Genomic DNA, 25,948 nt, shown 5'->3' with positions numbered 1-25,948 from the left:
AGTCTGGCTTCTATGCTCGCTTCCCCAGGCAGCACCCTCAGAACCTCCCCACACAGCGTGAAGGCCGGACAAGGAGGGACAGTTGGCGATGCATGGATGTGTTTATGGGCTTCAGAGACAGCATCCCATGTTGAATTAGGCATGCATGGCTGCACCCTTCCTCCTCTGGGTGCATGGCAAGGCACGGCCCTTAAGGCCCTTCAAAATCCTCAGCACCAAGCCCATGATGCTGTTAATCCGGCCCTGTCCAGTGCACAAAACAACATTACCCGGCAGCCCTGCATCTTCTACCTGGGGGAGTCTTGATACTGTCTCCCAAGGCTCAGCGGTGGAGTCAACCTATCCAGACAGTTGCAAAGAGGAAGCCGCAGTGGCTAAATAGAAGCTGAGAAGTATTGCTAGAAGTATTGTAAAAAGAAAAAAATGAGCTTTGCTTCCCCCAGAATAGAGAGAAGACATCCATTGCAGTGTCCTAGATTTCCCTGCCAGTCACTGACATCTTCGGCCTCTCTGGTTCTAAGTACCAATCTTCATACATTTCGCCATTGCCTGTACAGGCAGTTAGGAGATTTGAATGCAGAAGAGGCTATGTCTCTTCTGCAATAAAAATGCTGCCTGTTTGCCATATTTTTGCTAAAATTTCCCTTTAAGGGCACTAGCAAAAAACAGAGGCTTGCTGGGAAAAGGAGGAGTTATACCAGAGCAGTCCGAAAAAAAAAACCAAAAAAACATACATACTCACTCGATCCAATGCTGCATCCGTCCCCCGCCGCCTCTAAGCCCAAGAACTAAGTGATCAAAGACCACTGATTACTCAGTTCTTGGTCTTCAGTAAGCCTGTGACTGTCAGTCAGCAGCTCTCTGCTCTGCTCCTCCAGCACTCACTGGAGCGCTGAGCTGTGGGGGAAGGGAGTGAGATAGACTGGCTCAGGCTCTCAGGGGTGTACTGTGAGGCTTAGCCTGGACCAGCTGAGTGACATCAGCTCATAGCAGGCCTTAGCCGGGCTAGAAGTATCTTTTTCTCCATTTAGGAGAAAGAATATAGGGACAGGTTCTACTGGTGGATCACTGTGATAGCCAATCACAAGCTACAACAGCAGTTATGTGTACTCCTCAGGGCTCCTGATCGTTAATGCAAGATCTGGAGTGGTTGGTGACAGCTCAGTCTCAGTGCTGGGAGCGCACTTCCAGCACAAACGCCAGGGTGCAGATTTACAGCGCCTTGTCAACATGTTAGAAAGCAGCAGGCTGCGGTATGCAATGGTACTGTAAATTATAACAGAGTATTGTGATATCTGATCTCATTTATAAAATAATCTTAGAACTTCAACTTAAGTACGTCTAGCCTGCTTATATGGGTGTACTGAGGGCTATGCTAATTTGTTTTTCCTACTGAACTTACCATCTGTTTTCCTCCGTGCAGGTTTCTTGTTAGATGATTTTCTTGAGTCATCTGGTACAAGAGATTTCTCTTCTAAAGATTTCTAAGCAAAAACATGAAGAGGTTTAACATACTGACCCGGAAACAAAGTGAACACAGCGAGCTACACAAAAGTGGGTTGTGCATATAAACTTACGCCATAAATGCCATGTCCAACTGGAAAAGGTTTTCCATCATAAAAGTTAGCGAGGATTAAAGCAATGATTGATAAAGTCTTTCCCTAAAATCATACAAAAAAAAAAAAAAAAAAGTTAACCAAAAACAAGTGTACATACCAAAAGCATTAAACATTTAAAAAAAATTAACATTGGAAGGTAAATTTTGTATAAGTGCAGATAACTGTCCTCACTGCCTTTGTCACAATAAATTATGACCTTTACAGTAGCCATTTTATGGGAGGATGTTACCTAAGGGAGCAGACATTCCAATTAAGGATCAGACCATTTAAGGCTACCATAGTGGGAGATAAAAGCTCTTCTGACAATTGAAAATGCTCATGCTCAAGGAAAACAAGATTCTCCAACTCATTAACCACGCTGCTCTAGTATGTCTCAGTGCGCCCTGATATTTCTGTGAAATTACAGATGTCTTCCTACCCATTTTGTACAGTTGTTGAATCTAATGTTGTAACATCTTTATTTAATCAAATTTAACAGAAATATTCATTGCAATTGAAGTGTTCCTAAACCCAGGACTGTGGGAGACCAGATATAGTGAATGCATTCACTATATCTGGTCTCTCACAGTACACAGAACATGGAAAAGCAAGCATTTTAGTAAACTGCTAAATATCTTTTTCCATCAGCACCATATAGCAGTCTTGTACTCCAGCCCTGACTGTCTTATGAGGCTGCATGACCCCTAACCCTCTGTCTGGACAGTGCTGATTGGCCCTGTGCTGATCACATGCACCCTCCCCCAAAAAAAAAAAAAAAAATTCTCTAGCAATACACACCAAACAGAGCATGTGCAGAGTACCCCCAAGACTCTGTACTATCAGCAGATTGATCAGGACAGTGGAAGAGGGAGAGGATCAGAGAAGACAGGATCAAACAGCCTTTTTACACAATGTGGGGGATTAACCCTTAGGTTCCACAGTAAGTATAACAAGCATGCTTTACTGCATATACAGACTGATGTTACTGTTGTGGATTTAGAAACACTAAGTTGTAACCTGTAGCGGAACTTCACCCAAAAGGGGAAGTCCCGCTCTTCTCTTACCCCTTTTATTCGGGGGGGTACCTACTTTTGCCCCCCCCCCCAACCTTCTGGAACACATTATAGGTTCCATGAGGCTGCGGGACCATTCACAGGGTGCAGCGCGGTTTGCACTGGTTTGGGTGAGGACTGCATTGGATTCTTGGACAGGTGAGTGTCTGTTTATTAAAAGTCAGCAGCTATAGATCAAATCAAATCAAAAGAAGTGTAAAATTGCTGCCAGATCTGAAGTCATTATGCTCCAATCCATCATCCGGAGAACAGAATGCGTAGACTGTTAGACTGTATTTTGGTAGTCAAACAATGGATAAAAAAAAATAAAAAATCACCAGCAACACTGTAAAACTAGTCCTGTGAGATGGACAACAAAATCAACTATGTAAACAATTTTAACAACAAATGTTATAGCATACATATGTATCAACACACACACACACACACACACACACACACACACACACACACACACACACACACACACACACACACACACACACACACACACACACACACACACACACACACACACACACACACACACACACACACACACACACACACACACACACACACACACACACACACACACACACACACACACACACACACACACACACACACACACACACACACACACACACACACACACACACACACACACACACACACACACACACACACACACACACACACACACACACACACACACACACACACACACACACACACACACACACACACACACACACACACACACACACACACACACACACACACACACACACACACACACACACACACACACACACACACACACACACACACACACACACACACACACACACACACACACACACACACACACACACACACACACACACACACACACACACACACACACACACACACACACACACACACACACACACACACACACACACACACACACACACACACACACACGTTATGGCCATAGACTGAGCAAATTTCTTTCCATAGGTTGCAGGAGAGAAATTTGCTTGATTCCCCCATCAACACAGACAGTGTTGACAGCGGAATCCCTCCTATCGAGCCATTGTGTTCTTCTGGCCAGGGAAGCCACCCTCACCAAGAGAACACAGTGATTATTGCTAGTGGCTATAACAGCCGCTAGCAACATTTGCATGTAAAATCTGACAGGCTGCTTGTACCCAAGTTGATCGATCAATCAATTTGAGTACATACGACCTGTCCATACATGGTTCGACCGCTTCCTGCTAAACTGGCCGAGATTCAAACGGTCTCTGGCTGGCTTAAGCTAATTGCTTCAACTCACTGAGCCAGAGCAGGTACACGGAACAGGAGTTGCAACTTAGCTCTTACTTCACATGCTTTTTATGTTTGTGACTTAAAGTGTTACTAAATCCAGTAAGTAAACAGTAAAATCAGTAAGTATATGCAGTAAAGCATGCTGGTTATACTCACTGTGGAACATAAGGAGTTAATGCTCTGCATTGTGTATAAATGCTTTGTGATCCTGTCTCTCTGATCCTCCTCTTCTTTAACTGACTTCAACCCATCTCGTGATATACAGAGCATTCGGAGTCAGGCTGCACATGCTCAGTTTAGTGTGCATGTGATTAGCACAGGGCCAATCGGCACTATCCAGACAGAGGATCAGGGGAGAATGAAAACTCCTCTTACAAGCTTTAAGCAGAGGCCGATACAAGTCACAAGACTGCTATATACTGCTGATGAGAAAAGGTATTTCGCAGTTTATATTTAATAAAATAATTGCATTTCCATGTTCTGTGTACGGTGGGAGACGAGATATAGAGAACGCAGGGTCCTGGGTTTAGTAACACATTAAAGTATGGAAGTCAGAGGATCTACATGATCCAGCCAAGGAACTAGAATTTCCAGAGGAGGCAGCAGTGGTGCCCAATATATTTCTTAACAACACAGGCTTCCTTTCATTTCTTGCCTTTTTATGACCTAAATGTTAGAAATCATAAAGCAGCCTAAAACAAATATAAGACGCAATAATTATTACACTGAGTGGGAAACTGAAACAAGAAAAGAAAGATACATATATTTTACTGCCATTAATAAAGTTCCAAGACAACCCTGAGAAATAATTCACTGTAACTAAAACAAAGGGAACATACCAGCCCCATGTCATCTGCCAGAATTCCTCCTCTTAAACTCTCTGGCTTGTCTTTTTCTGCAAAATTTGTAAGCGTGCAGTAGTACAAGTTGTTCCTCTCTTCCCAAAATGGTGGCAGTTCTTTACTATTCTCACGTGACACCATCCACGCCAGTGCTTGCTTCTGATGAGGGAGCAATGAGGTTTCCACAGCCTGTAAAGATCATTACAGATCAGAGCAAAACTTTTACCTCTACATATGCAACACATTCACATGTGTTTGTAAAGTAGGCTTTGTACAATCACCACTAAATAAAAATCAAATTATGGTAGGGTAACTGCCATTAAAAGTACCATCCTTCCTAAAGGTATTTATAGCTCTCTCGATTGAACTATCAAAATTCTACTTAGCTTAAATCCAATCTTTACTCAATAAATTGGCATGGCAAATAAAACACAAAGGTTTGATTGATCAATTTTATAGTATCTCACTTTTTGTAAATGTTTTATTATATCTTTTCATGTGACAACACTGAAGAAATGACACTTTGCTACAATGTAAAGTAGTAAGTGTACAGCTTGTATAACAGTGTAAATTTGCTGACCCCTCAAAATAACTCAACACACAGCCATTAATATCTAAACCGCTGGCAACAAAAGTGAGTACACCCCTAAGTGAAAATGTCCAAATTGGCCCGAAAGTGTCAATATTTTGTGTTGCCACCATTATTTTCCAGCACTGCCTTAACCGTCTTGGGCATGGGGTTCACCAAAGTTTAACAGGTTGCCACTGGAGTCCTCTTCCACTCCTCCATGACATCACAGAGCTGGTGGATGTTAAAGACCTTCACCTTCCGTTTGTGGATGCCCCACAGATGCTGAATAAGGGTTTAGATCTAAAGACATGCTTGGCCAGTCCAACACTTTTACCCTCAGCTTCTTTAGCAAGGCAGTGGTCGTCTTGGAGGTGTGTTTGGGGTCGATATCATGTTGGAATATTGCCCTGCGGGCCAGTCTCCGAAGGGAGGGAGATCATAATCTGCTTCAGTATGTCACAGTACATGTTGGCATTCATGGTTCCTTCAATGAACTGTAGCTCCCCAGTGCCGGCAGCACTCATGCAGCCCCAGACTATGACACTCCCACCACCATGCTTGACTGTAGGCAAGACACACTTGTCTTTGTACTTCTCACCTGATTGCTGCCACACACGCTTGACACCATCTGAACCAAATACGTTTATCTTGGTCTCATCAGACCACAGGACATGGTTTCCAGTAATCCATGTCCTTAGTCTGCTTGTCTTCAGCAAACTGTTTGCGGGCTTTCTTGTGCATCATCTTTAGAAGAGCCTTCCTTCTGGGATGACAGACATGCAGACCAATTTGATGCGGTGTGCGGCGTATGGTCTGAGCACAGACAGGCTGACCCCCCATCCCTTCAACCTCTGCAGCAATGCTGGCAGCACTCATACGTCTATTTCCCAAAGACAACCTCTGAATAGGACGCTGAGCACGTGCACTCAACTTCTTTGGTCGACCATGGCGAGGCCTGTTCTGAGTGGAACCTGTCATGTTAAACCGCTGTATGGTCTTGGCCACCATGCTGCAGCTCAATTTCAGGGTCTTGACAATCTTCTTATAGCCTAGGCCATCTTTATGTAGAGCAACAATTATTTTTTTCCAGATCCCCAGTGAGATCTTTGCCACAAGGTGCCATGTTGAACTTCCAGCGGCCAGTATGAGAGACGGTTAAGGCATGCCCAAGACGGTTAAGGCAGTGCTGGAAAATAATGGTGGCCACACAAAATATTGACACTTTGGGCCCAATTTGGACATTTTCACTTAGGGGTATACTCACTTTTGTTGCCAGCGATTTAGACATGAATGGTTGTGTGCCGAGTTATTTTGAGGGGACCGCAAATTTACTCTGTTATACAAGCTGTACACTCACTACTTTACATTGTAGCAAAGTGTAATTTTTTCAGTGTTGTCAAATGAAAAGATATAATAAAATAGTTACAAAAATGTGAGGGGTGTACTCACTTTTGTGAGATACTTTATATCGCACCCGCTCACAGTGACCGGGCCTACCTCAGGTGTGGCTTTATTATTTATTCTCTAGATTTTTGCAAATACTGTAGTGCAATGGAATCTGGTTGACTCGAAGGTTCCCTGGCTTGCATCTGAGTGCTTCTATCTCTCAATTTTTTCTACCAGGGTTACTTTGGTCTTCTTATTTTAGAGCTATAGCTTCTTGCAATTATTTAGTTGCTAAGCCATAAGACACACATATTGGGGTTCAGTCCCACCCCCCCGCTCCTTTTTCGCTGGGTGTGAGCTGTGATTGGCTCCAGCTGCTGTCTCTCAGCCAATCAGGAGGCAGAGACCCAGGAGAACAATCGCTCTCATGCACATCGCTGGATCATGATCGGACTCGGGTAAGTATTAGGAGGAGCTGTTGGGGAAACTGCAAACTGAAGAAGTTTTTTTTACCTTCATGCATAGAATGCATGAAGGTAAAAAAACATTAAGCTTTAGCCCAGGTTCACACTGTTCCGATAGGAAAGTCGTACAACTTCCAATCCGACTTTGCCCTGCAACTTCAGTCCGACTTTGATCCGACTTAATGTAACTTTTTACACTCTATGGCATTATAGTCGAATAAAAATCGGACTAAAGTAGTGCAGTAACATTTTCTAAAGTTGGAGCGACTTGTGTCAGATCAGTTAAGACGGCTCTCATAGGGAAACATTGAATTTGACATGTCATTCTACATGTGCTCTCACAAGTCGAATCCCATGCTGCACCAGTGTGAACTTGGGCATTAGAACCACTTTAAACCATGAAATCCTCACAAAGGGCAGATTTTCTATGGCTTCAGAAATGTATCCTTGGACCTTTTATTTAGGCAATCCTAGGTTTATAAAAACCCTTTTTCATCCTGAGACTTCCTTTGGTGGAAAACTCCTTATATGATCTCTCTCTCAAGCATTCAGGAAGACTTTGTGACCTTTCTTCAGCTTCAATCTTTCAAATGTGTCCGAGCTTCTGAATCTTTTATCTACAAACTTTGCAAATTAGACACTTTTACACTACATACTATGCACTTTCCCCAGCCTCCTCATCTACGGTCTGTGAAACATTTTGCCATCATACCCAAGGAAAAGAGCTGATTTCTATTCTTTAGAATTCTCTCGCAAATAAAAGATTTTTCAGCTAAACTTCCCCTATATGCTTTGCTGGGAAAAAGACAGTGAAATGCAATACACAGATCAGGATTGGGAAGCCATGTGGTGCAATTTATGGAAATGTACAAAATCCTTCACAAATAAAGAAACCGTACTTAAACTGTCCATGAGGTAATATTATACCCCACTTAGACTACATTCAATTTATCCACAGGTTTCTCAAACCTGCTTATGTAGCTGCTTCTTCCCTGGCTCCTTTATTCATATATTTTGGGCCTGTGTAAAAAATCTTCTGTGGGTCCCATTTTTTCAACTAATTGCTAGATTAGATTCTATCTTGTTGATGGAAAAGATTTTTTACACCATGACTCTAGGTCTCACGTTTCTGAGAAGAGGAACTCTTGGTTTTTGTCTTCCCTCCTCAACTTGGAAATTAAAATTGATGTGATCCAATCTCCAATATATAAGCACCGATTAGTCCCTTTATGTACCACCTTCTCTCTATATAAATTTGCGATTCGTACAATATTATTTCCTATACATGAGCTCCATTTTATAAAACTCTCCTTCCATACTTAGTTCTTACTTTATATATATATATATATGGGTACCTTTTTTCATGTTTTTTTTTTTTATCTCTTTTGTACACATACCATGTCTGATGCGACATATAGATGCTTTTTTATTCAATAAAAAAATTAAATCATTTTATTATGTTTTATAAGTGTATTACTCAAATGACAACAAATGATATACGCAACACTTGCTTCAAACACGCTTTGTTAAAGCTCTCTGAACGCCAGTCAAAGCACCCCTCACTAAATAAAATTGTTAGCTTACAGTCCCGTTTACACCTTGCGTTTCATTCCTTCAGCTTCCCTTAAAAAAAATTATACCCCATGTCACTTTAGTGGTGCTTCAAAGCCTCCATAGAAGTCTATGGCAAAGCTCGCTTGAAGCCTTGAGAGGCTTTAATTCAGCTTCAGCTTTGCTTTGTTTCAGAGGTATTGCAGGTATGAGATATCAACACACCCACACAGGACATCTGCCAAGCTTAAAGCTTTAAAAAAGCACAACCAAAGCATCATAGAAGCACAACAAAGACATCAAAAAAGCATGTCGAAGCGGCAGGCGCTTTAATGTGTGTTGAAATTGAAGTGTAAATGATCCCTTAGGGCACTTGCTTCAGCTTCAACACACATTAAAGCACCTACCGCTTTACATGATTTTTGATGCTTCAGCGATGCTACAGTGGTGCTTCAGGGATATTTTTTTTGAAGCTTTAATGAAGCTTTAATGAAGCTAGGCAGATGCCCAGTGGGTGTGTTGATATCTTATACCTGCAATTTCTCCAAAACAAAGCGAAGATAAAGCCGAATTAAAGCCTGTCAAAAGCTTCAGGTGCTTCAAGCGAGCTTTGTCATAGACTTCAATGAAGGATTTGAAGGAGGCTTTGAAGCACAACTAAAGTGACATGGGGTATAATTTCTGAAGTGAAGCCGAAGCAATGCAAAGCAAACGCAATGTGTAAACAATCTAACCATTTTATTTAGAGACAGGGGCTTTGACTGGCATTCAGAGAGTCTGTCTGCAGCCAGCCCTAAGGGCACATTTACACTTGCTTCAAAACATATCTTCAGACACGCTTTTTTAAAGCTCTCTGAATGCTAGTGAAAGCACCAGACCAGCAAACCATTTTACTATACAGTTACCTGTGGAGAGAACTGTGCTCCGGCATGGTTTTCACTTTAGCATACCATACTGGATCACAAGTGAACCACACTCAGAACCACCTGCTCCAAGTGGTCCCGGGCACGTTATGCCTAACCAGTCCTGGGCACGGCTAAGAGCACTCACACTACACAAACAAAACAACCCAAGGGGCTGAACCTCACCTGGGCCCAAACACTTGCCTACTGGGCACTTTCACCCCCTTTCTTCCCAAGCCAATTGTCAACTTTCAGTGCTGTCACACTTTGAATGGCAATTGCGTGGTTATGCAGTACTGTACCCATATGAAAACTTATCTTTTTTTTTAAATAAATAGAGCTTTCTTTTGGTGGTATTTAATCACCAGTGGGTTTTTTTTTTTAATGTTTTTGGTAAACAAATGAAAACAGGCTATAAAACTTTGAAAATAAATAATTTTTCTTCTTCATTGTTGTGCGCTGATGAGGCTGCACTGATGGGCACTGATATGCTGCACTGATGGTCACTGATTGGCACTGATATGGGCTGCATGATAATCATCGGTTATCACAGGGACATTTCACACAGGTTATCGCACAGTGACAGGGCTAAGGAAAAAAGATGCCAATAAAATGATACAGCTGATAAAATGGTAAAGGGCCACTGTGATTAGTCCTTTACCTCAATCTGTGATTAGCTGTGTCTAAAAGGACAAAACAATCACAGAACACCCAATGCGCATCCCGGTTCAATAGACACCCTCCCAGAGCTGGACAATTGTGCTGTAGCCATCTTTCGGCTATAGCACGTTCAGAAAGTGGTTCAAAGTGCTAATGTCAATGACTTACCTTTGAGGGTTCCAGTTCCCTGGTTTTATCATCTTCCTTCAGATCTTCAAATAATTTATCAAATTCAGTCTTCAACTGTTAAAACACACATGAAGAACAAACTTGGTATACTGTTTGCATAAATGTGGGTAAAATAGTTGTGTAAAAAGGTTAACTAACGATATGCCCAACCACTGTGCATCATTAGTGGTAATCATCGAACAGTATATTGTCAAAAGTCACAATAAGAGCCAGGAATTATTTAGCAGCTGGGGAAGTGAATTAGAAAGATATATATATATATATATATATATATATATATATATATATATATATATATATATTTATATATATATAGATAGATAGATAGATAGATAGATAGATAGATAGATAGATAGATAGATAGAGAGAGAGAGAGAGAGCGAGAGAGAGAGAGAGATATTACAGGCAATGTGTGATATTAGGCATTCTATAGAGTCCCTAATTTCACACATTTTCTTGCAACCCACATACATCTATAAATAAATATACACACACAAATAATATCACAAAAGGGAGTATACCCCTCACATTTTTGTAAATATTTTATTATATCTTTTCATGTGACAACACCGAAGAAATTACACTTTGCTACAAATGTAGTTGTGTGTGTACAGCTTGTATGACAGTGTAAACTTTCTTTCCTCTCAAAATAACTCAACACGCAGCCATTTTTGTGTAAAACACTGGCAACAAAAGTGAGCACACCCCTAAGTAAGAAGGTCCAAATTGGGCCCAAAGTGTCAATATTTTGTGTGGCCACCGTTATCTTCCAGCACTGCCTTAACCCTCATGGGCATGGAGTTCACCAGAGCTTCACAGGTTTCCACTGGATTCCCTCTTCCACTCCTCCATGACATCACGGAGCTGGTGGATGTTAGAGACCTTGCGCTCCTCCAGCTCCTGTTTGAGGATGCCCCACAGATGCTCAATAGGGCTTAGGTCTGGAGACATGCTTGGCCAGTCCATCACCTTTACCCTCAGCTTCTTTAGCAAGGCAGTGGTCGTCTTGGAGGTGTGTTTGGGGTCGTTATGTTGGAATACTGCCCTGTGGCCCAGTCTCTGAAGGGAGGGGATCATGCTTGTATGTCACAGTACATGTTGGCATTCATGGTTGCCTCAATGAACTGTAGCTCCCCAGTGTCAGCAGCACCCATGCAATCCCGGACCATGATACTCCCACCACCATTCTTGACACACTTGTCTTTGTACTTATCACCTGGTTGCTGTCACACACGCTTGGCACCATCTGAACCAAACAAGTTTATATTGGTCTCATTAGACCACAGGACATGGTTTCCAGTAATCCATGTTCTTAGCCTGCTTGTCTTCAGAAAACTATTTGCGGGCTTTCTTGTGCATATTCTTTAGAAGAGACTTCCTTCTGGGACGACAGCTATGCAGACCAATTTGATGCAGTGTGCGGTGTATGGTCTGAGCACTGACAGGCTGACCCCCTATCCCTTTAACCTCTGCAGCAATGCTGGCAGCACTCCTACGGCTTTTTCGCAAAGACAACCTCTGGATATGACGCTGAGCGCGTGCACTCAACTTCTTTGGTCAAACATGGCGAGGCCGGTTCTGAGTCCAACCTGTCCTGTTAAACCGCTGTATGGTCTTGGCCACTGTGCTGCAGCTCCGTTTCAGGGTCTTGGTAATCTTCTTATATCCTAGGCCATCTTCTGTTTTTCAGATCCTCAGAGAGTTCTTTGCCATGAGGTGCCATGTTGAACTTCCAGTGACCAGTATGAGAGAATAAGAACGATAACACCAAATTTAACACAACTGCTCGCCGTTCACACCTGAGACCTTGTAACACTAACAAGTCACATGACACAGGGGAGGGAAAATGGCTAATTGGGCCCAATTTGGACATTTTCCTTTAGGGGTGTACTCACTTTTGTTGCCAGGGGTTTAGACATTAATGCCTGAGTGTTGGGCTATTTTGAGGGGACAGCAAATTTACACAGTTATACAAGCTGTACACTCACTACTTCACATTGTAACAAAGGGTCATTTCTTCAGTGTTGTCACATGAAAAGATATAAAATATTTACAAAAATGTGAGGGGTGTACTCACTTTTGTGAGATACTGTATACACACAGTATAACTGGATTTTTGTCTTTCCGTAAAATCCTTTTCTCTGAGGTTCACTGACCGACACAGCTCCATGTCTTCAGACCATTGGGCTTTATGCTGCTCTCTCTTCAGGAGTAGGACTAGGCGGAAAGCTTTTTGGTTACGCCCCTGGAGCAGTCCCAGAGTTTATACCATCACTTCCTGCTATAGGAGTTCACTTTGTAACACGCAGTGTCAGAAGAACATAGAACACAACCCAAAAGAGGGGCGGGTGCTGTGTCCGGCAGTAAACCTCAGAGAATAACTGGATTTTTGTAAGAACTTACCGTAAAAAATTTTTCTCTGAAGTTCATCAACAGACGCAGCTCTGCTTAATCATAGACTATAGGGTTATGCTCCTACCACTAGGGATAGGCACTAGGCGGAAAAAAAGCCTGTCTACGCCTATAGGGGCTGTCCCAACCGGCATAACCCCTCAGGCTCTGCTATACTCATTGTGTTGCAAGCAGTGACAGAAAAAGACCCCATAACAAAAAAGTAGAGGGGCGGGTGCTGCGTCTGTCGATTAACTTCAGAGAAAATGATTTTACAGTAAGATCTTACGAAAATCCAGTTTTCTCTATCGTTCAACGATAGACGCAGCTCTGCTTAATCATAGACTATAGGGATGTCCCAAAGCAGTAAAAACATGAGGGGTGGGAACAAGACAGGAAAAAAAAACCTTAATACTCCAATAGTCAAACGTAGCCAACCAGGTAAAACAGAGCTCCAACCAGAAACAGGAGCTCCCACGGATGTCCACTCCTGTACGGATGGACTCGCACAAAGGGGTTCATGGCTTTGAGATAGGATGGGACGCACCTTGCCTTCTTTTCTGGGCACGACGAACAGGTTTGAATAAAACCCCTGAAAGCATTCCGAAGCTGGAACCGACACAATCACCCCTTGCGACAGCAAGTCGTGTACCACCCCTTTCAAGTCCCTTAACCTGGCTGGGGACAATAGAAGATTGGACGGGAAGAACCTGTCGAGACTGGAATTTCATTTTGTATTCAAAATGGATCAATTCGTGAACCCAATTGTCCTGAATCAAGGAAGTCCAGGGTTCCCGGAAGAATCAAAGACGTCCCCCCACCCCGACTCGGGTAAGGGCGCTCCTTCATGCAAACGAGGCCTTTTCTGCGGGTCCGGATTTGCTGCCTTTAGACTTACCGGGCCATGGCTTCTTGGACCCCCCGAAGATCTAAACGGTTTACCTTTTTCCTGTGACCCGGAAACATGAAAAAGACATTTATGAGCAGTAAAGGAATTAGTCCAGAGAGGCTCCAAATAGCTTCTGCCCCCATAAAAGGGAGATCAGCAACAGCTTTTTTAGAAGCCTGGTCAGCCGACCAGCATCTCAGCCATATCAGGCGTCTAATAGCAACCCCCACTGCGGACATCCTGGCCACCAAATAGGCCAAGTCTAGGGACGTATCACACGAACACCAGGGCTCTGACCAACTGGCCTAACAGTTCCATGACCGCAGGTGGAAGCGGTGTCGTCTCAAGTCACTCTCCAGCAACTTCACCCATTTAGTAAAAGTCTGTGCTATGAGAATGTTTACAAAGTTTCTCTTTCGTTCACTGACAGACACTCCATTTCTTCAGACTATTGGGATGTCCCAAAGTGTCAATATGAGGGGTGGGAAAAAAAACACAGCAATACGCAGAATTCCCAACAAAGCTAAACATAGCAAACCAGGTTAAAAGAGGAGCTCAACAAACAACATGAGCTCACCACCATGAAAAAATTACACCCTCAAGAAGCGGAAGCCTCTGCAACCGCAGCCTGCAAAACGTTGCGTCCAAACGCCGCATCCGAAGATGCAAGTACATCCACCTTATAAAACTTTGTGAATGTGTGTATAGACAACCACATAGCCGCCTTGCACACCTGAACCACTGACACCTGATGACGGAAGGCCCAGGAGGCACTAAGCCCCTCCGTAGAATGCAGTTTAACAGGAAAAGGTAGAACCTGACCCTTAATGGAATAGGCCTACACCACTGTCTGCCTGATCCACTTGGAAATGGTCGCAGCAGACGCTTATGAGGTCCATCCATAAGAACAAACAGGGAATCGCATTTTCAAATCGGTTCAGTCACTGCCAGGTACACCCAAATAGTCCTTACCACATCCAAGGAATGTAAGGAAATTTCTTTAGGATGTTTTGGCTTAGGAAATATGGACGGTAACACAATATCCTCATTCAAATAAAACCCAGAGACAACCTTAGGAAGGAGCGCCTGACAGGGTGGCAACACCACTTTGTCCTTATGAATCACCAGGTAAGGTGACTGACAGGACAACGCAGCCAACTCTGAGACCCGAAGTGCGGAAGTAATAGTTACTAAGAAAGCCACCTTACATAGTTAGTCAGGTTATCAAAAAGACACAAGTCCATCCGGTTCAACCAAAAAAAACAAACAGTATTGAAAACCCAACCATACAATCCCATATACACAATCCTATACCCGCTGTTGATCCAGAGGAAGGCGAAAATAACCCCCAGCAAAGCATGATCCAATTTGCTACAGCAGGGGAAAAAATTCCTTCCTGACCCCCTGAGAGGCAATCGGATATTCCCTGGATCAACTTTACCTAAAAAAATTTTTAGTACCCATTTATATTATGTACACCTAGGAAAGAAAGGCCTTTTTTAAAGCAATCTAGTGAGCTAGCCAAAACCACCACTTTTGCGACAGAAGTGAGCAGAGGAAGTTCTCAAATAGTCTCAAAGGGAGAGTTTTGAAGCACTGACAGCACCAAATTGAGATCCCACAAAGGCACCAAGGATCGCACAGGAGGAGCCAGATGGCGAACTCCCTGCACAATAGTGTGAACCAAGGACTTTGCCGCCAATGGCCTTTGGAAAAATATAGCCAAGGCGAAAATCTGGCCCTTGATGGTGCCCAGAGCCAAACATTCATCTACACCTAATTGTAGAAACTCCAACAGGCGAGACGCAGAAAAGGAGCAGGGAGAACCCCCCCCCCCCCCCCCCGAGACTCACATCAAGTAATTTCGCCTTCCAAGCTCTATGATAAACCTTCCTGGAAGTAGATTTCGTAGCTTTTAGCAATGTAGGAATCACTGACTCAGACAGCCCTCTGTCCTTCAGCACCTGGCTTTTAATAGCTAGGCCGGTAAAGCCAGCGACCGTAAAGCAGGATGGAAGATTGGTCCCTGAGACAGAAGATCTTCCCTGAGAGAACGTTTCCATGGGACGTCTGCTACCAGCCTTTCCAGGCCTGCGTACCAAGACCGGTGAGGCCAGTCTGGTGCCACCAGAATGACTGGAATCCCTTCTACCTCGATTCTGCGTAGCAGTCTCGACAGAAGTTGTATTGGAGGAAAGGTGTAAATCAGACGATACTGACCCCAAGGGGCCACCAGGGCGTCTGCGGCGTCAGCCAGAGGATCCCGTGACCTTGACATGAACCTCTGCACCTTCCTGTTGAGACGGGAAGCCAGCAGGTCCAGATCGGGGGTCCCCCACCGAAGACACAGTTGATGAAATACCTCAGAGTGAAGAGACCATTCTCACGGATCCAATGTCTGCCAACTGAGATAGTCCGCTTGCCAATTCTCTACCCCCAGAATGTGCACAGCAGAGAGGGCCGGGACAAATCTTTCTGCCCACCTCAAGAAACCGGCCCCTTCCCCGCCACCGGGGCACTCTTTGTGCCCCCTTGATGTTTGACATATGCCACAGCCGTAGCATTGTCTGATTGTATACGCACAGGGCATCCCTGCAGATAATCTGTCCATTGGGACGGACAAAGCCTGATCGCCTGAATATTCAAGATGTTGATCGGCTGCCTGGATTCCTCCCAAGGCCAGGCACCTTTGCAGAACACACTCCCAAGACACCTCCACATCCGGACAGACCGGCATCTGTGGTTATTACTGTCCAATACAAGGGAAGAAAGGATTTTCCCAGAAGCAAGGCCGGGGAGCCGAGCCACTATAGAAGAGAATCCCTCGAACCCCGACTTAACAGGATCAGATTGTCCAATGACAGCGGATCCTTGTTCCATTTGGTCAGAATCTCTCTTTGCAGAGGTCAGATGTGGAACTGTGCAAATGGAACCGCCTCGAAGGTGGAAACCATCAGACCCAGCACTTGCATGCAAGTCCTGAGTGAAGACTGATGGTTGGATAACAGGAGCCGAACCGCATTCTGTAGCCACAGAAATTTCTTCTGAGGAAGAAACACCCGGGCTGACGTGGAGTCCAGCGCCAGACGCAAGTAGTTCAGCTTGGGAGGGGGGGGGTGTGGCTTGGTAATGGCGCAGTGAGGACGTGTCTCACAGGAGCTCCGTGAACCACAGCGGTGAGCTCAACCCGACATAGCCCTGCACTTCCGCATATGCCGGCATCTGACAAACTGGAGAAGCCTCTGGAGACCGGCAGGAGAGCAGACATCGCGGCTTACTTTCTTAGGCGCCCAGCAGTACAGATATCTCCCGCACTTGCCAAGATGGCGCCGCGGCGTCCGCCGGTTACCAGCCCCAACTGCAGCAAAAAAAAACTCCTAAATCGACCCAGAGCCACACGATGACCTAGCCTGCCTCCCCCCGCAGCCCCCCTTCTTTGCTACATACAATGGATAAACAGCGAGCAGATCCACCGGACATTCCTACATCTCCTGGTTGTCCTGAAAACTCATCGACACCTGATTGGAAGGAATTCCTCTCCATAATACCATCAAAACAAGACATGAATGAAATGGCACCTACAATTGTGAGTAATCTTTCCCATGAAATAAATGCCATAAAACAACAATTTGAACATATTAACAGCAAAGTAGTTGCTGTAGAGGTGGCCCAATCCATGCTGGACTCGAGTCACTGACCTGGAAAATTCACAGGCCCTCTTCCAGAAACAATTAACTATACTGCAACTCCAACAGGATGAGAGTGAAGACCGTAGCCGTAGAAATAATATAAGGTTGCGGGGGATACCAGAGACCATCCTGGGCCCTGAGCTTAAGATAACTGTCTTGGAGATATTTAATAAATTACTGGATCGTTTGTCTACAGAGGACATTGAAATAGACAGAGTTCATAGAGTACAAGCGCCTCGCAGTATAGGAGAGGACTATCCACGTGATGTTCTGGTTAGAATACATTTTTATTCCCTCAAGGAAAAAAATGATGCACTGTGCATGGAATCAAAGTCCCTTGGACTTTAATGGGGCATCAATTCGGCTCCTGGCGGATCTGTCACGCCGCACCTTGCGGATGAGAGCCATTTTAAAACCATTGCTAGTTAAAATCCTCAAAGCAGGCACTACATACCATTGGGGACACCCATTCCATCCGATGGTTCTCCGAAATGGAAACTCATTTGTCTTGAAATGGCATGATAAGATACCCGAGTTATTTGCTTTCTTAGAGGCACCCATAATGCCAATTATGGGTTAAGTAGACTCAAGATGCTTGAGGACTTCATGTTGGTTCTCTGAGTGATAACGGGAGAAATATGTTTTGATGGAGGGGGAGGTGGGGGGGCTTGCATAATAATATAGAAAAACGTTGTTATGAGTATCGCTCTACAGGGCAGGGGGGTTACAGATTAAGTACCCATAAGGGCTAATAAGTTGGCTGGCACTCTATGGTCACGTCTCCTTTCCTCTTATTGTTTTTTTTTCTCTTTGTATTTGTTATTTTTTTTGCTTTTCCTAGGATATTATTCTCCACTACGGTGCCTACTGAACACATTTCCCCCACGTTAGGTGGCGCCTGGTTGCGTTTGGTTACAGTTTAACCATTTTCTTTTTTAGATATCTGTACTGGAATACAGATTGGGAGGGATATTTTTTTTTTGGGAGAGGAGGGGCCTCCAGGGTAATCATGTCACTGGGGACTAAGCGAGGAGCCTCGGGGTATAAGATAACCACTCTTAATGTAAGGGGCTTGTCCACCCCAGAGAAACGGACACGTCTCCTATCAGATTTAAAACACCCCATACGCAGGTGGCTTTTTTACAGGAGACGTACTTTTGGAAAGATGCGGTTCCTAGGTTATATAATAAGGATTTTCCCTGGGTTTACCACGCTCCTTCACCAATTCCTAAGTCAAAAGGAGTGAGTATCCTCATTTCCAAATCTCTTTCATGGTAATTTAAAGAGGAATTGGTAGATCCCATGGGTAGATTTTTGTTGATCAAAGGAAATATCGGTCAGGTAACGTTAACTCTGTTGAATGTTTATCTACCAAACTCTGATCATGTATCTTTTTTACAGCAACTAGTGCCGGAGGTCCTGGGTTTTCGAGAGGGACATCTTGTGATGGGGGGAGATTTCAATTATGTACCTGAGCCTCTTCTGGATTCGTCCAGAGGAACCTCATGTCTTTCTAACGCAAGGCTACGCCGATTGCAGCGGGAGCTCTCCCTCCTCAACCTGACTGACCCTTGGCGACTGATGCACCCAGGTGAGCGGGATTATACTTATTAATTACTCTCCGATCCACAACGTGTACACCCGAATTGATCGTATCCCAATTCCTCAAAGTGATTTCTTCTCATATTGATACGTTCTCTATGTCAGACCATGTCCCTGTACATATTGTCATCGCATGGGAGCCTTTGCCTGGAAAACCGAGTTCTTGGAGGCTCAATGAATTTATTACTTCAGTTTCCTGAACACTGCGATCTCCAATAATTTCAAAGATAATATGGATGAACTTTTATCTCCATCTGTAATCTGGGAGGCACACAAGTGTGTCATCCGAGGGGTATTTATGCAAATAGGAGCACGACGCAAAAGGGAACAGGAGAATAGATTGTCAGCTCTCTTCACCCGGATAAACTCCCTTAGCAAACAACATTAACAGTCCTTGGCAGTAGTAAATCTTGTCCCCCTGACCCAAGCTAGAGAAGAACTAAATCGCCTTTTATTTCAGAAGACAATCAGGGGTATGGCATGGGCAAGGAGACATTATTATGAATTCGCAAAAAAACCAGGGGCGATGCTAGCCCGGGCATTAAGGGGCCAGAGAAAACGTACACATATATCCAGGATCCAGACAGCTGATGGAGGTGAGGTCCATACCTCGCCAGCTATTTCAGAACAGTTTTACTCATTCTATCATTCCCTGTAGAATATATCAACCCCTGCTGGATCAATAGCCCCTAGAGAGGAGAGGGAATCAATAGAGGCTTATATTCAAGGGTCAGGTATGCCCACTCTTACAGCGGAGCAGCTATCCGCTCTGGAGATGACAATCACTGCTGAAGAGCTATCCCTTGCTCTTTCACAATCGAAACCACATAAGGCCCCCGGCCCAGATGGTTTTTCTCTATCATATTATCAGAAATGTATGGCATATTTAGAAAAGCCCCTCTTAGATCATTTTAACGCAGCTGGTAAAGGTGCCATAATGCCTACTGATTGTCTTAGGGCTTATATAGCCCTTATTCACAAAGAGGGGAAAGACCCTCTATTATGTGGCAGTTATAGACCTATCTTGCTCCTTAATTTTGATACTAAATTGTTTGCAAAGGTACTCGCGAATCGACTTCTGCCACACATTCCCAGCCTGGTACATTTTGACCAGATTGGGTTTGTGCAATCTCGTGAGGCAAGAGAAAATACCATAAAGGGTTGTGGATTTAATACAGGAGGCACGGATTTCATGCACCCCAATGGTGTTATCAACTGACGTGGAAAAGGCCTTTGACAGAGTGGCGTGGAGTTTTATTCAGGCCACTCTGTCACATATAGGATTGGGGCCATGGATGCAACATTGCATTCAGGCCCTTTATTCTAGACCATCGGCGGCAGTTCGGGTGAATGAGTGGTGTTCAGATTACTTAACAATCTCAAACGGCACCCGTCAGGGATGTCCGTTGTCACCCCTCATTTTTATCCTAACGTTGGAACTCTTCCTTTGCTCGATACGCCGATCCATTGATATTTCAGGCCTACAGGTTGCTGGCGATCAACACAGGGTTGCCGCTTACGTGGACGACCTGGTGTTGTTTGTCACCAACCCAATTATCACACTTCCAAACCTCCTGGCTGCTATCAACACTTATGGTATTTTATCCCTTTACAAGATCAATCTTACGAAATCGTTCAATATCTCGTCTTCAACGAAAGAGGAGCTTGCCCTACGTGCCTCATTCCCATTTCAATGGGTCGATGGCTAACTGACTTACTTGGGGGTTCAGATAACAGCGGATCCATTAGATCTATTCAGGAAGAATCATATTCCTATGCTGGGGATCCTGAAGGCAGATCTTTGTGCATGGCAATCGCTAACCTTGACGTGGTTTGGGCGATGTAGTGCACTTAAGATGAACATTTTACCGAGACTCCTATATTTATTACAGGCCTTGCCGATCGTGGTTCCTATATCTTTTTTTCAACAGATTCGGACATTGTTTCGCGTGTTCATCTGGTCTTCTAAATCCCCCAGGATTCGGTTTCAGGTGCTATCTCTCCCAAAATCGAAAGGAGGAGTGGGTATTCCGGAAATACTTTGATACTATCGCGCATCTCATCTTGTACAGGTAATGGATTGGCATTGTAGCTTTGCCTCTAAACGGTGGGTGGGTTTGGAAGTGGGCTTGGTGGGCCAGATGACTGCACCGGCCCCATGGTCTTCTTTCTTGCCCACGGACCCCATTCTTTCTCATCCTACGATAGGTCCCACCCTACGAGAAATCTTGACGGGTCCAACAACATCCAAAGAAAGCCCCTGCCCCTTCTCCTCTCACTGCCATATTGGGCAACCCGGATTTTCCTCCCGGATGCACAAGTGCCAGGATGCACAGTCTGGCTCAAAATGGGAAGACACGATTAGTAGAGCTATGGCAGCAGGACTCTGTCCCTACTCATGAGGAGATTGCGGCTTGGCCTGGCTCGCAGCTGGACTATCTAAGCATCTGTCAGCTGCGGCATTTTCTAATCTCCATTAGACAGAGGGGCTATGTCCCTCAGACCTTAACACCGTTTGAATCATTATGTAGAGCAGCGGAACCTGTTAAGCACTCCTTGTCTTTATTTTATCTGATGTTATCAGAAGATCCCGAGAGACATAATCTGTCATTTCTGTCTCAATGGGAGCAAGAGCTTGCAATATCTTTAACGCCTACCCAAAAAAATAAGATCTTAACATTGATACATAAATCTTCTATGGACTGCAAATATCAAGAGGTAGGTAAGATCTTGACTAGGTGGTATAGAGTCCCTGTAATATTGCATAGGATGGATGCAGATTGCTCGGATAGGTGTTGGCGTAGTGGGTCGGTGGAGGGATCAATGCTCCATATTTTTTGGACATGTCCCCTTTTGGACATGTCCCCTATTGCGCTCCTTTTGGATAAGGGTAGCGGCAGTCATTAAACAACTGCCTGCGGTCGAGGTGGAAGATGATCCAGCGCTCGGTCTCCTCCATCTTACGAGAAGTTCAATTCGAAGATATAAGACGTCTTTGACACTTAGATTTCTTAACGCTGCAAAGGCATGTATTCCATCCATGTGGAGACAAACACAGCCCCCAGGGTGTAAATTATGGTTCTCAAAAGTTAATGAAATCTATAAAATGGTAGAGCTGACAGCTACCCTCAAGAATACGGAGGAACAGATGAGAGAGCGATGGAGGCCTTGGGTACATTTTACTAGCACTGAGGGCTATCAATCCGAAATGATTTAAAATGACCTTGCGCAGAGTATTATGCATCCTGGCCTTTGGAGACCCCTCCTTGAACCCCATTAATACTTATTTGTTTTTTTTTTCTGTGGAACAGAGAGAGATGTAACAAACACCTCTCTAATCCGGTAGGGCGTTGATAGATGGGGAATAATAATTTTGTAATATTTATTTATTTATTTTTTTTTCCTCTCTCTTTTTCTGTTCTCCCCCTCTTCTTGCACTGTAATTATAAGGTTTTTAATTGGGGGTTTTTAGTTTCTTGGCACGATGTTTTGCTTACACGTTCTAAGTTAAGTTTTGTCATTGCACATTGTATATCATGTTTTGTGATCACGTTTGCGTGGATTTTCTAATGTACTATAATGACCAAAGTTCACATACTTGCTGATACTTGTTATTGGCAACACAGATTAATTTTCAAATGTCACCCATAGAGGGGGGTCTTTTTTTTTTTTTTGCTCTTGGAGGAGTTTCTATGTGTTTTTTTCCCCCCATTTTCATCACTGTTTTCTCTGGAAAGACAATTGTTCCATAGAGTGTAAGGATTGTTTAATAAATTTAAAAAAAGTAGTCCAGCTTGGTGGACGGAATAAGTGCCGATTTATGAAAGTTCAGTATCCACCCGACTCGTGTAGAGTTCGCACAGTAATGTCTTCTAGAGCCGAGGAAGACTCTGCACGCAAAAGCAGATCGTCCAGGTAACCCAGTACCGCAATCCTTTTCTTCCGTAGCAAAGGCCAGAACTGGGGCCAAAACCTTTGTGAACACCCAAGAAGCTGAGGCGAGACCAAAAGGTAACGCCACGAATTGATAGTGCACCTTGCCCATGGCAAAACAAATAAAGAGCTGATGTCTGACATATATTGGAATATGAAGGTAAGCTTCCTTGATGAGATCAATAGAAGCCAGAAGATCTCCTTGATGAAGGAAAGCTACTTCTGGACTCCATCCAACATTTCTGAACTCGCACAAAGTGGTTCAGAGCCTTGAGATCCAAGATTAGACGAACCTTGTCTTCCTTCCTGGGAACTGTAAACAGGTTTGTGAAACCGTTCCGACTCTGGAACTGGCAAAAATAACTCCTTGTGCCAACAGGTCCTGCACTGCTCCATAGAGGCCCTGTAGTCGCTTGTGAGACAGGCGTAAGTTGGAAGGAAAGAACCTTCCCGGAGGTTTGTACTAAATGAACAAGGTCCACGGATCCGAAAAAAGACGAAGATGTCCCCCCACCCCAGATGCGGGTGAGGGTGCCCCTTCAGGTTGATGACTCCCTTCCAAATCCTGGCATAAAATCTCAGCCCATTCCTTTAAGGTCTGAGATACCAAGGTGATAGCAAACACCGGTCTCAGAAATGAACCCGCCACGGTGAAGAGGTACTGGACCAGAGCCTCAGCTCTTTTGTCCACGGGGTCGTTTAAGGACGGAGAATCCTGCACCGGTAAATGTATGGCCTTATTTAGCCTGGAAACCCGAGAGTCCACCGACGGTGGAACCGTTCGTTTCTTCAGAAGAGACTCCTCAAAAGGGATATCTCCTAGCAAAATGCTTAGGTATTCCAACCATGCATTTCAGGGAACCCTACTGACTAGTGACAATCTCGTCAAAATAGGCAGGAAAGGGAAACAAGACAAAAGAGAGAGAGAAGACCAAGCGCCGATCTAAGTGTAGCAATAATGGATTTATTCCCTTGAAACGCTCTCTCCTGGAGGCCTGAACGAAGAAATCGAGATCAATGTGCTGCTGTAGCCCATCTCCCATCTCCTCTTTTACGTTCACAACTTATCGACCTCAGTTATTAACTTTATCATTTTTTGCCCAGGTTTTCCAACATATTCTTCAGTGGTCATTCTCATCCTCCTCGACATACCTCCCCATCATATGTAACTTCAAAAGTAAGTAAACACTGCACAAATCCTAATATGCCCACTTAGCCATTTTGGCTCTTTACCATACACACCCACCGATTTGTGTGTGTATGTGGTTGTATGTGTGTATGTATATTTATATGTGTGGGTGCACATGTATGTATATATACACATATATGTACATATATATATATATATATATATATATATATATATATATATATATATATATATATATATATATATATATATATATATATATATATATATATATATATATATGCATATGGATATATGCATTTTTTTTTTTTTTTTTTTTTTTTTTAACAGAAACGTTTTATTGATTTAAAACAAACAATAAAGTAACAGTGCCAACAAGGTATGGATACACAGGAAATAAAAAAGAAACACAATCAATCAAAAGAGAGCAAATGCACATCAGCGATAAATAAAGCAAGTAAACAGACATAAGGAATGGCTTTCATCTCAATATACAGAAGTAACATCAGGGCCGCAATAGCCCACAGTCCCCCCAGACCCCTGGTCCCCTGGGAGGGGGAGGCGCCGAGGGGAGCTCCAGGAGGCCGAACCGCAGGGGAGCAGAGACACAGAAGCGCCTCCACAGCACCCCACGGCCCATAACCACACAGCAGCAGCCTCGCCACCAGGGCCCCAAAAGCAATAAACAACATAACGTGATCAGATCTGCAGAGGTCTAGCTGCGATCCAGGCATCCCACACCTTCCCAAATTTTTGGGGGCATTGACGCCCCATATAGGTCAGCTTGTAGAGGGGCAGAGCAGCATCCACCAACGCCCTCCATTGTGCAACCGTGGGGGGGTCAGCACCCTTCCACTTCATCAATAATGCCTTTCGGGCATAGAAGCAGAGAAAGAATAAGAGGAGCTTAGAGTACTTCGCCTGAGTCACCAGTTCCCCCATCCCCAAGAGGAGGACCCTAGGGTCCAAGGGCACCGGCACCTGCAGCACTGCGCTGAGCTCACATACAACGCCCCTCCAGTAGTCCTGGAGGAGCCGGCATTCCCAGGTAACATGGAGAAAAGTACCTACCGCCTGCTGGCATTTAGTGCATACGTCAGAGTGGGTGCTGTATATTCTAGCCAATCGTTGCGGGGTATAGTATGCCCTATGCAAAAATTTCAATTGAATAAATCTATCTCTGGCCGAGATTACCGTGGGGATATAATGAGGGATACAATGATCCCAATCATCCTCGACCAGCGCAGGGATATCTTGCCGCCACAGCTGGAGCAGATGAGGTTCTTGTGCCTGCCGACCACACGTAAGTCTAAGATAGATAGAGGACAGAAGTTTGTCAGCATTGCGTGTGGTCAAAAATCGCTCCACCCCATGGAGAGCAAGCGTAGGGGGTGTTGGAAACTGAGCCTGGGCTGCATGGCGAAGTTGCAAAAACCGAAACAACATACGCGACGGGAGGTGAAATTTATCCCGCAGGGCCTGGAAGGTCAGCAGAGAGCCCGAGGGCATTATATGTTGTATCATAGTCACTCCATGCCGCGCCCATATGGCTGGATCAGGAATGGAGCGAAAATGAGGCAACCGAGGGTTACCCCACAGAGGAGTATAAGGTGAGACCGTGCCAGCCTCCCCCGTGGCACCCAGCATCTGCTCCCACACCCGTACCACCGTCCGCATAGGAGTAGTCACCTGAGGGGCAGCCCCCGCCCCCCTGTACACTAGGTTAGTCAACGCCGCATAGGAGCCCAAAATCGCCGCTTCG

At 44.4% G+C, this 25,948-nt stretch overlaps 1 protein-coding gene across 1 annotated transcript in view; it reads right to left on the bottom strand.

Annotated features, from left to right (window-relative positions):
* The window catches only part of HLTF (helicase like transcription factor), a 173,926-nt gene that overhangs the window by 105,622 nt on the left and 42,356 nt on the right, over nucleotides 1–25,948 (bottom strand). Inside the window, exons 6-9 of the mRNA XM_082251177.1 lie at nucleotides 10,512–10,586; nucleotides 4,807–4,998; nucleotides 1,578–1,661; nucleotides 1,394–1,484 (exon numbers count right to left, since the gene is read on the bottom strand). Coding sequence (XP_082107303.1) covers nucleotides 1,394–1,484; nucleotides 1,578–1,661; nucleotides 4,807–4,998; nucleotides 10,512–10,586 — 442 coding nt within the window. The remainder of the gene's footprint in view (nucleotides 1–1,393; nucleotides 1,485–1,577; nucleotides 1,662–4,806; nucleotides 4,999–10,511; nucleotides 10,587–25,948) is intronic.

Source organism: Pelophylax lessonae, assembly GCF_965119305.1.
Source record: "Pelophylax lessonae genome assembly, chromosome: 3".
NCBI lineage: Eukaryota > Metazoa > Chordata > Amphibia > Anura > Ranidae > Pelophylax > Pelophylax lessonae.
Note: the sequence above shows the minus strand (reverse complement) of the source record. Positions and strands in the feature narration are given on the sequence as shown.